The sequence below is a fragment of the Manihot esculenta genome, chromosome 16 (genome assembly GCF_001659605.2).
Source record: "Manihot esculenta cultivar AM560-2 chromosome 16, M.esculenta_v8, whole genome shotgun sequence".
NCBI classification, from domain to species: domain Eukaryota; kingdom Viridiplantae; phylum Streptophyta; class Magnoliopsida; order Malpighiales; family Euphorbiaceae; genus Manihot; species Manihot esculenta.
The window spans coordinates 2,363,459-2,378,366 of NC_035176.2; the positions used below are offsets into that span (position 1 = coordinate 2,363,459).

Consider the following 14,908-nt stretch of genomic DNA (forward strand, 5'->3'; position numbering starts at 1 on the left):
TCCCCCTAATACCCTTTCAGGAGAATGGGCAATACCCTGCTCCACTTGTTCAGCACCTTGGGTCTGCTCCACAATAGCTAGGGAGGCTTCCCTCACGACCTCTGAGGAGGCTGGAGCAAATCTAGACCCTTCAGCAGGCCTCGAAGTTGAGCTCGATCCACCTCGGCTAGACAGCCGAGCTGACTTACTGCTGCGAGAGCTCGGCTTCGAAGCTCTAGAAGAAGCTTTGGCAGGAGGTCGGCTAACCTTCTTGGAGGAAGCAGCCTGAACCAGCTCCGCAGCAATCTCAGTCATTGAACGCCCATCCCCAAAGGCGTCGAAAATGGCATGCATATTATCCCGAGACAGGACAAAGTTCTTGGGGAACTTGATGTCATCCATTTTTACCTCAGAAGCTGCAAAAGAAACAAAATTATAAAGAATCAGCATACTTTCTGATATTATGAGCAAAGAAGAAACAGAATAGTCGGACAAGGCATTATACCCGTGTCCCGGATATCCCTAAGGTTGGACGCGAACATACACTTCTCGACGTCATACTTCCTCTCAACGGAAGTCAGTCGAAGCAGCCCGACCTGCTCAATAAGACTCAATTGGGGCAACTCGTTGCAACCCGGAAAGATCTCCCCCCAACTTAGATCCACCTCCCACGATCGGGCGGACTCTAACTTTAGCTCCACCACAAGGAAATTATCCATCCATCCCTTTATGGAGTCCTTGTACCCCGTGAACAGAGATAACCCAGTACGGGGGGAAAAATAATAAAACTTTTGAACCGCCCTAACCAGACGGAAAAAAGTGACAAACAGACAGGCCGTGGGTGTAAAACCCCAACTCAGGCAGATAGACTCAAAACAGGACATGAACAAAATGGAATTTGGGGATAACATCCGAGGAGTTAACCCGAAGTATTCAAAGACCTCAATAAAGAAAGGGGTAAAAGGAAACGGTAGACCGAATTCTCTCTGCTTCAAGAAAAATACTATGCGACGACCCTCTTGGGGATCTACCAAACCCGGAGGGGGAGGGTAAGGAAGGACTATCCTTTCATTTGAAAGAGGCGCTCGAATGTAATACAACGGAGCATCCAAAAGTCTCTGGGAAATATACTTAGTTATGTTGGAGGGTGTAATATGTGACTCAAGGTTATCAACATCAGGAAGCTTTGGACTTGCCATGGAAGAACAAGGAAGCGTACCTGAGAACACAATGGGGTGAAAAATGCAGAAGGAGTTGCAGGAAGACAGAGAGCAGAAAAGAGCTAGTTTCTTCAGAAGACAGAAGGAATTCGTGATGAAAGGCAATAATGAGACGGCACGCTGATCTGAACAGTTTTGTCGTGGAGCGGCGCGATCATTAATTACCCTCGAAGTTTACCCTCTCAACGGTTAGATAAATAACCGGTGAGAAGGTAAAGGGGCAAAAAGATGATCGATGGGCTTCTCCACATCCGTCAAAGGCCAGATCCGTGATTACAGCCCATCAAACAAAAGCCCATTCGCCACCTACATAATACAAGCCCAACTCGCCAGTCAGAGCAACTTAGCCCACAGGAACAACTCAACCTGCAAAAATTCACCACTTCCATGGTAACTACCAAGGAAACAGAGGGGCAAGTCAAGAAAAGACTCAAAAGTACAAGCAAATGGGAGCATGATAAAGGGAGCATGATAATGGGAGCATGATAATGGGAACATGATAAAGGTCAGACTTGCTCATCACTTAAAAAGTTATAAGATTTGATTTATCGTTATTGAACAGAGGCTGCGAGATCAGAAAGAGGCGACAAGAGAACCTCGGGATCATACAGAGCTGAGAGCTCAGAAATTAACTCAAGGATTAAAAGGCCGAGCTCACAGGTCGGATTAGTCCAGCTCGAAAAACATAACTTGAGAGCTCGGTCGGCTAAAGGAGGCTCAAAGCTCAATCCATCAAGTAAAGACCGAGCTCACAGGTCGGTTAGTCAAGCTCGGAAAAGTAAACCGCCCGTCCAGTTGGTTAAGTAGGCCTGAGGCTCGGCTCATCGACTAAAAGAAGGAGTTCGCGAAATACGGTCAATTCAGCTCGGAAAAAACGGAACAAAAGTTAGTTGGCTAAAGCTACGAAGAAGAGCAGTATCAGTACTTCATCCATGACAGAGAAAGAACAAGTATGTGTAAAAAACAAGAATTTCATTAAAAGAAAAGTACATTACAGCACGTTACAAAGGCCTACATTACAGAATGGAAGACTATCCTTAAAGGATTTACATATCCGGATACTTCATCATCTACGATTATCACCTACCCTACTATTCTAGTCTTCAGTTCGGAGGACTTCTCGCAGCTCGGAATGCGAGTTTTTCAGAAAAGGCCAAGATCTGTCTCGCTATTATAGGGGAACTGAACAAGTTGATTCCCATAAGTATTTCTCACTGTTCCCCTATAATAGGTCGACACCCTGATTGCCCAGATGTGATTCACGATACGTACGGACAGGATATAATATCCGAGCTTGTCCGTATGTACCATGAAAACACGGGCTTTCTAGTTACGACTCCAAGGAGATCGCAGAGCATACGTTCGAAGGCATCGCCAGAAGCTTGACTGAGTGCAGCAGATCTCAGTCTCGCATAATACTGGTACTTCACCCCAAAGTCTTGCATAATACTGGTACTTCACATCAAAGGGAACAATAAGTTGATCATTCTCTCCACTTCCATTTATATCAAAAGAAGACGACGGGGGCATTAAGGAAATTTCCTTTTTCTTCTCGGAAGAAGGAGCAGACCTCTCATCAGCCCAGAACCTCTTTGGAGCTCGGACAGCAAACTGAGGAGGAGGCCGGCCAGACGACCTGGGTAAAACAGTCTCAGTAGCTTGCCGAATAGTCCCACCCATCGGCCGTCCTACCAGCAGGATCTCCAAAGCACCGTCCAGACTCCTTAGAGGTAACATCAAATTTTCAAGAATTTTGAACTGACCCATTCTTATCTCAGGTACTGCAAAAAGTTTCAAAACAGAGACAAGTCAGAAACAATTCTCCATCAAGATGATAAAAGCAAGATTAGCCTCTGGGGCAACAAAGCAATGCAAACTCAAGCTCACCTCATTCCGTTTGAAGAAGGCGTCAAATGGATCATTTGCAGATAAAACAGAACCATCAGAACAATCTCGCTGGAGGAAAAAAGCAAACAGAGAAACGGAAAGGAAGAACCTCTTGTTCCAACAGAGGATTTGAGAATGAAGAAAAGTTAGCGTTGATATATACCCGGAGCCTGAGGCCTTAGCACGGAGCAGAGCTATGCTAGACTCTAAGCTAACGGTGTCAGAATTTTAAAAGATAGTCATGGAAAAGGAAAGAAAGGACATGTCCAGATAATGATGACAGGAAAACAAAGACAGCAAAGAACACGAAGAATGGAGAAAAGCCAGAAAAGGGAAAGAGCAGATAGGATTCGGAAACTGCACAACGACAGAAAGATGAAAGGATGTTATTAAGGCACCTAAACACGAACAGGCGCGGTCATAATGGTTCTTGATATTCACCCCCTCGGCAGTAGGAGCAATAACTACCGAGAAGGTGAAGGGGCAATTGATGACCGCTGGATTTCTCCATCCTGGCCTAGGGCCTTGATCATAGCCAAAAGCCCATCTTGCAGAGGCCCACACACCTGATACACGAGACAAGCCTGGTTCGTGCCACCTTCAAGGCCGGGCTCAACCAAGCTTCTTCACTTAGATCGGCCCAGTCCGTGACTAGCAGGCCCTCTCCTCTCAGACTTAGCGTCCGGCCCGACTCTCGGCCCAGCCCAGTATCCAGAGCCATACTAAGGCAGCCTAGCAGATCCGCTCGAACGTACGCACGAGGAGAATCAGAGGCCGTTACGCATGGAGCAGGCTGCTGATACCCTCGTACACCCGAATCTGTATGTCAGAGACGCGTGTCCCAATCATGGAAAGGCCTTTACACGTCACCAACAAGCATAGCGAAATGGATAAAAGGGGAACCCCTCCCCAGAAAGTTTAAGTTTATTTTTCAATACCAAAACCCTTGTAAAACCCTATTCTATTGGATCTCAGATCATCAAATATTAAAAATTATTTTTAATTCAAATTATTATTGTTTCTTGTATAAAATATTTTTTATATAATACTCTTTATTATAATTTTTATATTAATTTAAAATAATATTTTTTATAAAAAATATATTAAAATCTGTTTCTTGTAGCATATATTTTTTATAAAAAAAATTGAATTTTATTAATAGAATTTAATTTATTTTTATATAAAAAAAATTATTTATTTAAAATCAATTTAAATATAATATAATTGAATTGAATTTTTTGTATTAAATAAATTAATAATAAATTTAAATTAATTTAATTTATTTATTATTTTTACTTTTTAAAATTAAACATAAATATTTATACTAATAAATAACAATCATTTTTATCACGAAAAATCATTATTAATATTTTCATAATATTTAAAATATAAATTTTACATAATTTTTTATTATTAAAAATATAAATTAAGATGTTTTTCTTTCAAAAAATATTAAAATAATATAATAAATTTTTTAATATGAATTATAATATTTTGTTGTGAGTAGTTATTATTAAAAAATAATAAATAAATTTAAAATTAAAATAAAAAAATAAAGAATAAAATAAAAAAATAATTCAAAATGACTAATTAAATAATTTTAATATAAATAGTTTTAAATGAAATCACTACTTTAAAAATTTTAATAATTTTGATAATATTTATTTTTAATTTAAAATCAATTCTTATAAGAATTTAAAAGAATTAAATTTTTATATTATTAATTTTGTTAAATCTAAAAATTAATAAAATTATTTCTTTTAATTTTTTTAAATTAGTCATTTTAAACAATGGTTAAACAAAGGCGTAACTTTGATATATCATGTCCATTGTTACAATTAATTAAGTAATGTCTATAGTGATAATTTCACATTCAAAATAAAATAAAATTTTATTACGCATGAATTTAATCTGAATGATTTAAATTTTTTCTTATTTATTTTTATATAAATAAAATTAAAATTTTAAATTAATTTAATTAGAGAGATTATTTCGATTTAGAGTTAGGAGTATTCGGTTCAAACTGAAAAAATTGATTGAATTGAACCAATTTAAAAATTTAGTTCAATTTTTTATATATTTCTATTCGATTCGGTTTTTAATTTCAGAAATTTCAGTTATTTCGGTTCGATTTGGTTTTGATCAGAAAAAATCGAATCGAACCGATTAGTGATAATAATATGTTTTTTCAATAATATAGAAATCATACTAAAATTAAAATATTTTAATTAAATTTTAAAATATTAAAAATAAAGTGTAAAAAATAAAAAAAAATTATTAAAAATCAAAATTAATCAAATCGAACTGAATCAGACCGGTTCAGTTTGATTCAATTTCTGATCAAAATCAATTCGGTTTGATTTTCATAAATACTAAAATTTCGATTTTCGATTTATTCGGTTGGATTCAATTTTGAAAACTATACTATAATGTGTCCTTATGAATGATAAAAGTGGTATTTTCCCTTGCCAATATTATAAATGCCCATTATTTTCATGCCACTATTACGATCTCATAAATTTTTGTACTCATCTGTACTTTTCATATACAAAATGGACATTTTTGCCCTTGAATTTTAAAAGCATTAACTTTAAAATCATTGAACTATCTAAAAAAGGAATGCGATTTATGTTTCGTGAATCCAGAAACAAAAATCAGCACAAAGCATTGGGCCCAACAAACTCTTTATATTCCCGAATCTTTGCCTGCATAATTTCCTCAATAATATCGTTAAAAAAAATTTCTTCAGTGATTGACATCATGCCTTCGCTGAAAAAAAAAAGTTGGAATTAAAAAGTAAGTGGAAAAAAATATGTGCCTATATTTTAATTATATATATATTATTTTTTTTTATATTTAAATTTAAAGTTGCAACAAAATTATGTTATTTATTATAATATCTTTGACGGAAATTGTTCTGATTCCGATCTCAACTTTTATGATTCATTTTTAATTAAAGATAAATTATATTTTAATTTTTAAATTTTATAATAATTAATAAATTAATTTTTTATTTTTAAAATCGAAAATTTAAATTTTTATATTATTATTTCAGTAAAATTAAAAAAATTTTCATCTTAAAATCTATTGAAAAAAGAAAGGGTAATATTTTTTAATTCAAAAAATACTCTTAAACAAAATTTCACCCTCTCCCTCCTTCTCCATTTACCTCCTTCACATTATTTCTCTCCACGTAAAATAATCGAGCATTGAAGAACACAGGCATAACTAACTAGATGCAAAGACCAAAATGGATACCATGGCAGTTGCAGTCTGCAATAGCTATGAGACAGCCGATCTGAACGTCTCTCATTTCGGTGCTGAGAATCCATCAGTCGACATGTCTTAGTCACCGGCATGGTTATCAAAACTAGACTGATTTAATCGAAACTGGATCACAGTTGAAATCAATTTAAGTAATAAATCCTCTCTTCGAAAAGCCCAGAGATCTAGCACGCTGAATGGCTGCACCACCATCCTTGCTGACTCCGACCAAAACTTCAGCCAACAGCGTCGGTAAAGTCAGATCTAAACCCTTAAATTTCTGTTCTCACTAGTTGATTAATCGAGTCAAATTTAAAAACATTGATCACTAGTCGCCAAACGGACATGGACATGCAAGAAGACTTCAACAGCGCAGAATAATCAAGCTTTAGTTTCTCTCAACTAAATATTACATACACTGAGAAGCCACCACCAAGAGGACCCAAACCCCAAAAGCTCAACCACAGCCACGACATCTCAATGAAGGAAGACCGGAGGAGACTCAGACTGCAAAACTATACAAAAAAACCAGCGCGAATTAGGGCAAGGGAAAACAAATCCTCGATGGGCCGATTCTGTCTTCCCCTTTCTCTCTTTCTCTTTCTTCTTTTCAATGTTAGTTTCAAATATTGAAGGAAACTATATTTTAATTTAAATATCTTTTCTTCCAAAATCTTATTATCTCTTAGATAAATACAATTATTTTAATTAATATTATACTTATTTAAGAACCTTTTCATAAAAATAATGATATAAATGAACTACAAATTAAAATTACAGATTTAATAGTATTGTGTATAAAAAATTTAAATAAATTAATAAACAATGTGTTAATTTAATTTAAACATTTAAAATAAATAGAACTTTTATTTTAAATTAATCATAAGTAATATTTAATTAATGATATTACGGTCTATTAATTCTTTAATGCAATTAAACTTGCAAGTCAGTAGATTGCTTGGTAAAAAAAATAATTGAATAAATAAAAGATTTTAAAACTCTTAAATATGTTATAATTTATTTTTTAAACTAAAAATTTTATTAATACATCTATGAAAAACTTAATTTAAAAGGTTTAGACTAAATTAAATCAGCAAATTAATTTACATATAATCAATTTAGAACTTAAAAAGTTGAGTGAAAAAAATCTGAAATACTTATGTACTAATTTGTAAATTACCAAGGAATATTTATCCACTGCCGCAAAGGCGCGTGGCTTAATCTCTAGCCAACCAAACCTCAGATGGCGTGCAAGTGGAAGCAATCATAATTGCCATTTGCTTTTAAGCATTGCTAGTCATCACCAAAAGCCGCCATCGTTTTCGTTTTCTATATAAACCGAACCGAGCCAACACAGAAGCTAAAACAAACCAACTACTATCCTTGAGACCCGAAATGGATCAATCCGAGAGCTCGCCACAGTCCATATTATCGGACAGAGTCACGGTCAATGGGACCGTCACGCAGTTGACTTTAACCGCTGATGGAAAGCTCCGGTGGACGGACAGAGGTCAACGGTGTTTGACCATCGAAAAAGAGGTGCTTGGATTTGTAATCGAAGGAGCTAGAATAAGGATCAAGGCTGTTGTTGATAGTGAAGATAGCATCTTCTGTGCAGGGAGTAAGGGAACTCTGGTCAGGAAGGATTTCGTGTTCCATCCTCTAAATGAGGACCAGCAAAGAATTTGGTTTCAGCATCTCCGTGATTACCTCGATTCTCTCGGTACTTGTTTCTGAGTATTTCTTTTTGTTTGTTTGATGAGAAAATTATAGGAGAATAAGATAAAAATTGGAGTTCCAATCTTGTTTGAATGACCGTTATTGATATTCATAGTTAAACTTGATTTAAACGTTAATTTGCCAATCTTCAGTAGCCGAGTAAATAGCTATGTGAATGGAAGTGCAAAGTTAACCTTGCATTATTTCCGCTGTTTGCTTGTCAAGAATCAGTAGGATAAAAAGCGAAAATTTGACATTTTGAGCAGTCAAGTGAAAGTCTAATTTGTTACAGGTCGGCCAAAGAGACTGTTTGTTTTTGTGAATCCATTTGGGGGAAAGAAATCTGCATCGAAAGTTTTTCGTGATGTTGTAAAACCGTTACTGGAAGACGCTGATGTCCAAATTACAGTGCAAGGTTTGGATTTTATACTTTATTGTGCATATTGGATATTTGATGCTTACGTATACGATGATTGCTGGTCATGCTCTTATGCTTACTAATACTGTCAGAAACAAAACATCAGCTCCATGCCAAGGAGGTTGCTAACACCCTTGATCTTACCAAATATGACGGTATTGTTTGTGTTAGCGGAGATGGCATCCTTGTTGAGGTTAGTTGGCTATGAGCAGTTTATGCATAAACTCTATTCTGTTTTGTTGTGAAAACGATCATTTTGGACCAAAGATTTTTAGATCATATTTGATTGAACATTTCTCATTAAAATTAACATTGAGATTGTCCTCGTTCATTTCGGCTTTTCAATTTAAGTGGTAGATTTTCCATTTCATACACCTGTGGTGGCAAGTTGGTTGAAGTCTCCTGATTGATGCACAATCTAGATTCTCCAGAAAACAGATTGCTTTAAATGTGAATTCACTCTTGATATTATAAGTCCACTCAGAATGATTTGTACCACAATTGAAAAGGAATTGCAACCATATTGCATCAGCAGAACAGTTTGCTTGTATGTGGTCATGTAGAGATTAATGTGTTTGCTCCACCTTGATGCTTGGATACTTAACAATTAAGGAACAAGATAACTATTTAATCAGATTGTAACAATTACCATATTGGTTTGTCTTCAGTGCAGGTAGGTAAACTGAGACCTAAGTTTGTCCTAATGCCTGAATATTTGTTATATTGAACAGTAGAGATAACTTTCTGGTGAATAATTGCATCTTTTTGTACATCTCTATTTGGATTGTGTTATTAGCATTTCTTGCAAGCTTCTTTAGAAAAGCTATGGTTCATTTATTCTTGTGCTTTCGCATCATAGTGTTTGTTTTTGCATGATTATCATTTCTTGTAAGCTTTGATGCAAAAGCTAGGTTTCCTTTGTTCTTGTGCTTTTCTGTCATACCTGTTTCATGCATTTCTTGTGCTGTTAAAGTAGGGCCTCCTAGTGATCTCTGTTCCTTTCACCTCTTTATTAGCGGTGTACTTTTTAGTAGGTGGTGAATGGATTTTTGGCCAGAGAGGACTGGAATGATGCAATAAAAATGCCTCTTGGAATGGTTCCTGCAGGTTTTTAATCTTTGCCTCTATTTTAAGACATTATTCTCGTGTGGCTTTGAGCTTATCTAAATTATATTTGAAAAGTTGCCATTTAGCTTGGGGAATTCATTATGATCATGAACTCACATCAGCAATGCTGCTTCTTTTATTACATAAGTTCTACTACATATTTTTACGATTGGATTTTTTAAAATGAACTGTATCTGATTGCAGGTACAGGAAATGGAATGGCAAAATCTCTTCTGGATTCAGTTGGGGAGCCTTGTGAAGCATCTAATGCCATTCTTGCAGTAATACGAGGTTAAACATGGCATTTTGAGTATTTCATATTTATTTAGCTGATTTTTTTTTGTCTTCATTAATGATTGCAATTTTTTTGCTCAAAGCATTTTCAATATCTTTTTTACTTGCTGGCAGGCCACAAGCGCTCACTGGATGTAGCTGCTATCTTGCAAGGAGAGACAAAATTTTTCAGTGTCTTGATGCTCTCATGGGGTAAAAAGATATTCCACTTTCCAATACTAGTACTGTAGTTAAAGTTGAGATTTCGGTCCTCCTAATATTTTGCAAGTAAATGTAATGTAAGCTTTGATAAAGAAGTATCTACCTTAACCCTCACCTGCAGCAAGCCATAATCAGAACGTATCTACCTTTAACACGCACCTGAAGCAAGCCATAATCATTCTCCTTTAAACTGAGTGTTTATTTCATTTCAGGTCTGGTAGCAGATATTGACATTGAGTCTGAAAAGTACCGGTGGATGGGTACTGCTCGTCTTGATTTCTACGTAGGCTCTTTCTTTCTTCTTTTTATTTTTTTCCTCCCAATGTTCCATTTGACTATGCAGCTGTTCATTCTAATGGATGTGTACATATCTTTTATGCATCTCACATGTTTTCTAATGATTGCTTAGTTTTGGGAAAATTTACAGTTAACATATATCCAAAGAATAACTTTTCTTAGGCAAGTGCTTAGAATCTTCTCTAGGACATAACTTGGTTTTTAACTTCTTAGAAATTGGTTCATGATAAGGTGTACAAAACTTGTCTGTAAATTTTTATTCTCTTGGATGGAGTACTGGTTTCATGGAATCAGTTCTTCTCACAGCAATAGTATGAATAATTAAAGTATTGTTGTAAGAGTCGCATTGATTAAAGCTTCAAATGGAATATGACTTTGCATTAGCCAGATAGATGGAAAGGCTTTTCTCTACTTTTTTTTTTGGCTAATAAGCTAATACTTTATTCTGATTTTGAACTCTCTCAAAATTAATAGCAAGGCTTACTCTGCCGGACCAGCATGTGCATCTTTCATGATTCTCTCTCTTGCACCTGTAACTTTTTTAATCCTTTTGATGAATATCTTTTCTTTTTTCATTATGAACTCAGGAATTATGTTATAATTATTGAATGCAACTTTCTGCTCATAATATGAGTCATTTATATCCTGAAATGTTTAATTAGGGGATGTCCCTGTGATACAAATTGTTATTAGAGTTAGAAGGTGCATGAAGTGTATGGTCTGTTTGAATGAAACATAATTAAGTTGATGCTGGGACAATAAAATCCTTTTTTGGTTTGCTGTTCAAGTGTAGTTATAATATAGCTTTGTTCATTCAGTTGAGTGTTGTTTTTAGTTATTATTTTGTCCTTTGCTTTCGGCCTTCTGTGTACAGGATATTCAATGAATATTTGTGATCTTCTCAGTTTTGTTGTTCAAACATAGTTACAAAAAGCTTTGTTCATTCAGTGGAGCGTTAACCATTTAATTATCATTTTGTCCTCTGCTTTCCTCATCCCATGTATAGGCTATTCAACGAATAATCCATCTAAGGAAATATAATGGGCGCATTTCTTTTGTACCTGCACCTGGCTTTGAATCTTATGGAGAGCCAAGTAATTACAATGGCGAAACCACAGGCAAACAGAGTATTTCAATTTCCAGCCAAGAACAACCTGTTAAGATTGATCAACATGGATATCAGGGACCTGATGTTGACTTGATCAATCTGGAATGGAGGACAATTAGTGGACCATTCGTTTCAATCTGGCTGCATAATGTACCTTGGGGTGGGGAGGATGTCATGGCAGCACCTGATGCCAAGGTTAGTTTATCTTGTACTTCCTTAGGAATGTATTACATCACTACTACTTCATCCCAATCCCTGGTTTCATCTTCTCTGCATGGCATAGACAAATTCGTGACCATTTATTATTTAGCATGTCCACAGACAATCCAGTCAAAAGACTTCTGAATAGGCGACTTTGAAATCTGATAATCTCATTTTCATGATTTTTTTTTTTGGAGAGAGGTCTATTGTTGGTTTATTGGACTGCTCCTTAACATTGTTGTTAGGAATGTTAAGTAATAATAATGGTTAGGGACTAGTTTGTTAGTTTTGAATTGTATTGTAAAAATAAGAGTATAAATACTCTAAGGAGATGTACGGAATATTAAATTCAAGAATTAATACAAAAATACTCACATTCTCTCTATCAGTCTTTACCTTTCTTCTTCTTCTTCTTCTTCCTCTGTTCTTCCTTTCCTCTCCGCTTTCTTCTATTTCCTTCTCCCCTTGCCTCTATTTCTTGATAGAGTTAGGCAGCATCCTAACAATTGGTATCAGAGCAGTACAATCCTAGACTAGCTTCCTGTTTCTTCCTCTTCTTGATTCTAAATTCTTTCCTTTTTTCTTCTCTTTGTGCTTCAATAGCCATGGGTAGGAATTAGAAGTTTCAAGTAGTCAAACCTTTGGGAAGCAGAAATTTCAGATCAGAGAGCATATTCAAGAGAGAATAGAACAAACTCATCAAACCTTAGAAACTGGACCAGTTATTGGAATTACTGGCTCAAGAATCAGGCATTGCCATTGCTGCCGATAAAGAAGGGTGTAGGAATTTAGATTCTTCCAATCTTGAAGAAGATCGTAATAATGGTCCTGTGGTTAACAAAGAAGGTGCCGAGTAATGTTAGGACTGTTAAATAATAATAATGAGTTAGGGTCTAGCTTATTAGTTGTTGAACTATATTGTTAAAATAAGAGTATAAATACTCTGAGGAGATGTACAGAATATTCAATTCAAGAATTAATACAAAAATACTCCCAATTAGAGAGGATGGTGCTATTTTCCTGCTTTTAAAACATATTCAATGAAAAAGTTCAGGAGAAAAGATTCATATGAAACTCTCATAGGATCCCTGTTCTTTGCCTGCAAGTAAAATTTTAACATGTCAGTTGCCTGTTGATTTGCAGTTCTCAGATGGTTATTTGGACTTGATACTCATCGGTGAGTGCCCAAAATTATCCTTACTAACGTTGCTGTCAGAGTTGAAAACAGGGGGTCATGTCAAATCACCATATGTTATTTACCTCAAGGTTTGTTCACTAACCCTCTGTTTAGAGTCCAAAATTACTCGGGAATTCAATTAAATTAATTTTTTTTAATAATTCTCTTGTTTGGAAGAAAAGAATTCAATTCTTTTTTACTTAAAAAATTTTTATTTTAAAATAAATTAAAATCTTATATGATTTTGCAAGAATTCATTTTATTTCTTTTCTTATAAAATGAATCATGCTAAACAAAAGTAAGAGTACATAACTAACTTCATTAGTTCTCATTTGCTTCCTAGGGTTTTTAGTACAGTCTGCAACTTTTTTTTAAAATTCAGTTCGATTTGTACAAATCGGAACTGTGTTGAGAATTTAGCAGTTCCCTCCATGTCAGTTAATAACAATAAGCAAAAACTTTGTTTTCTGCAACAAACTGCAGGTGAAAGCATTTGTTTTGGAGCCTGGTCCACGGGCCGATGAACCGATGAAGGAAGGGATCATTGATGTAGATGGTGAAGTCCTTGCCAGAGGGAATGGATCATACAAGTGTGAGCGGCCGACTTTGATGGCCTATGATAAACTTCAAATAACAGTGGATCCAGGTTTAGCTACTCTTTTTACCCCTGTATAACGTTATGTGGAACTCTCACATGAACGTGGTGACGTAATTTTACCTTTTCTTTTTTTTTTAAAAAAAAAAATGTTTTACAATGAATATGATTAATTTCATCCACAACCTCTCAATTTACAATGATGCAATTCTTCATCTTTAATCTGTATCATAAAATTCCTCAAACTTCAGTTCAAGGATAATAATATTCTTCATTCCAGATTTTGATTAAATTTAGATGAAAAATTGATGAATTTATGTTGATAATTTCTTTAAAAAAAATACAAATTTGCCATGGAAACAATTTTTTCTATCCAGATCTCTTTTTCTCTTACTTTTGATCATCTGTTCTCCAACATCAACAATGCAACCCTTCAAACTATAAATTTTTTATTGAAAGAATGCTGTCTAGCGGCAAAGATGTATGAATTAAAAGAAATATATAAAATTAATTGAATATCATTAAAGAAAAAAAGGGATTCATATATGCTTCTTTGATCTACATATGCACAATATGTTTCTTTGATCATTTCAGAACTCTTGCAAACCTTACAAAGTTTTATTATATGCATACAAACAATCTCCATTTATTTTGTAAGAAATAATTTATATGTAAATATTAAACATGTTTTCTAAATATATTACATTTTAAAAATAACTTATTTTTATTTTTAATTTCAATATTAAAAGAGAAATATAATAATATTTATACATGATATTTTGAGATTCAGAAAATAGAATTTACAATAATTGTGTAAGTTTGGGCGGAAGGAGGGTGTTTCTCTCTTTTTATTCATTTTCTTTTGTCTGATAGTGACGCGTAACGACTTCATTGTTACAGTGTCGCCCGCCTCCGTTATACGGGTCCGTAGGTATGAAAGCGTCAAACGTTCTCTCTCCACGTTAGACGGCCATTTAATTTTCTCCAGTGCGTGGGTACAGGGATGCAAAGTAACTGGGCTTACTGTCTCTCCTCACGCCACGTCACCGGACTGAGCCTATAACGGGTGGATTTGAGTTTGTGAGTGATTTGGTATGCTCCGTGGGCTTGAATCGGGGCCGAAAATATTGAACCAGTCTATTAGAAAGGCTTTCTGAACTTTGGGCCTACACTACTTCATGAGATCTGAACTCATACTAAGACGGTGAAATTCGACGGTTATAAAATATAGAGTACAAAATTCTAAAAATATAATAAAAGAAAAAAAAATTAAGAAATGGCTTAATAATTTTTTCTCGTTAAAATATTTCTATTCATCAACTTTTAATATCCCAAACGTTAAAAAGAAAATGAAAGAAGCATTTTTCAAGCCTTAAATTTTTTGTAAATCTTGTATCCTTCCTTCGTTTAGATTCAAGAACTTCATAAAAATTTAATTTAA

General features: G+C 34.9%; 1 protein-coding gene across 4 annotated transcripts; it reads left to right on the forward strand.

The window, feature by feature from the left end:
• The first annotated feature begins 7,664 nt into the window (after nt 1-7,664).
• On the forward strand, nt 7,665-13,649 carry LOC110604172 (sphingosine kinase 1). Of its 4 annotated transcripts, XM_021742300.2 has the most exons (10): nt 7,665-8,073; nt 8,362-8,484; nt 8,580-8,680; nt 9,522-9,594; nt 9,799-9,885; nt 10,003-10,080; nt 10,302-10,372; nt 11,393-11,689; nt 12,839-12,961; nt 13,356-13,649. In XM_021742300.2, the coding sequence occupies exons 1-10, from the start codon at nt 7,746-7,748 to the stop codon at nt 13,545-13,547; spliced, it is 1,473 nt and encodes a 490-aa protein (XP_021597992.1). In that variant the 5' UTR covers nt 7,665-7,745; the 3' UTR covers nt 13,548-13,649. The 4 variants fall into 4 exon arrangements, with proteins under 4 accessions (XP_021597992.1, XP_043808067.1, XP_021597993.1 ...); XM_021742301.2 differs by lacking the exon at nt 7,665-8,073 and having other exon boundaries at nt 8,462-8,484; nt 9,519-9,594; XM_021742302.2 differs by lacking the exon at nt 7,665-8,073 and having other exon boundaries at nt 8,466-8,484; nt 9,504-9,594.
• The last annotated feature ends 1,259 nt before the right edge of the window (nt 13,650-14,908 follow it).

Excerpts from the sequence above, each read along its gene's own strand:
- LOC110604172 (XM_021742300.2), top strand. The coding sequence starts at position 7,746 with ATGGATCAATCCGAGAGCTCGCCACAGTCCATATTATCGGACAGAGTC. Across the intron at positions 8,681-9,521 it reads GAGATGGCATCCTTGTTGAG|GTGGTGAATGGATTTTTGGC; the intron begins GTTAGTTGGCTA and ends ACTTTTTAGTAG. Across the intron at positions 10,081-10,301 it reads TGTCTTGATGCTCTCATGGG|GTCTGGTAGCAGATATTGAC; the intron begins GTAAAAAGATAT and ends ATTTCATTTCAG.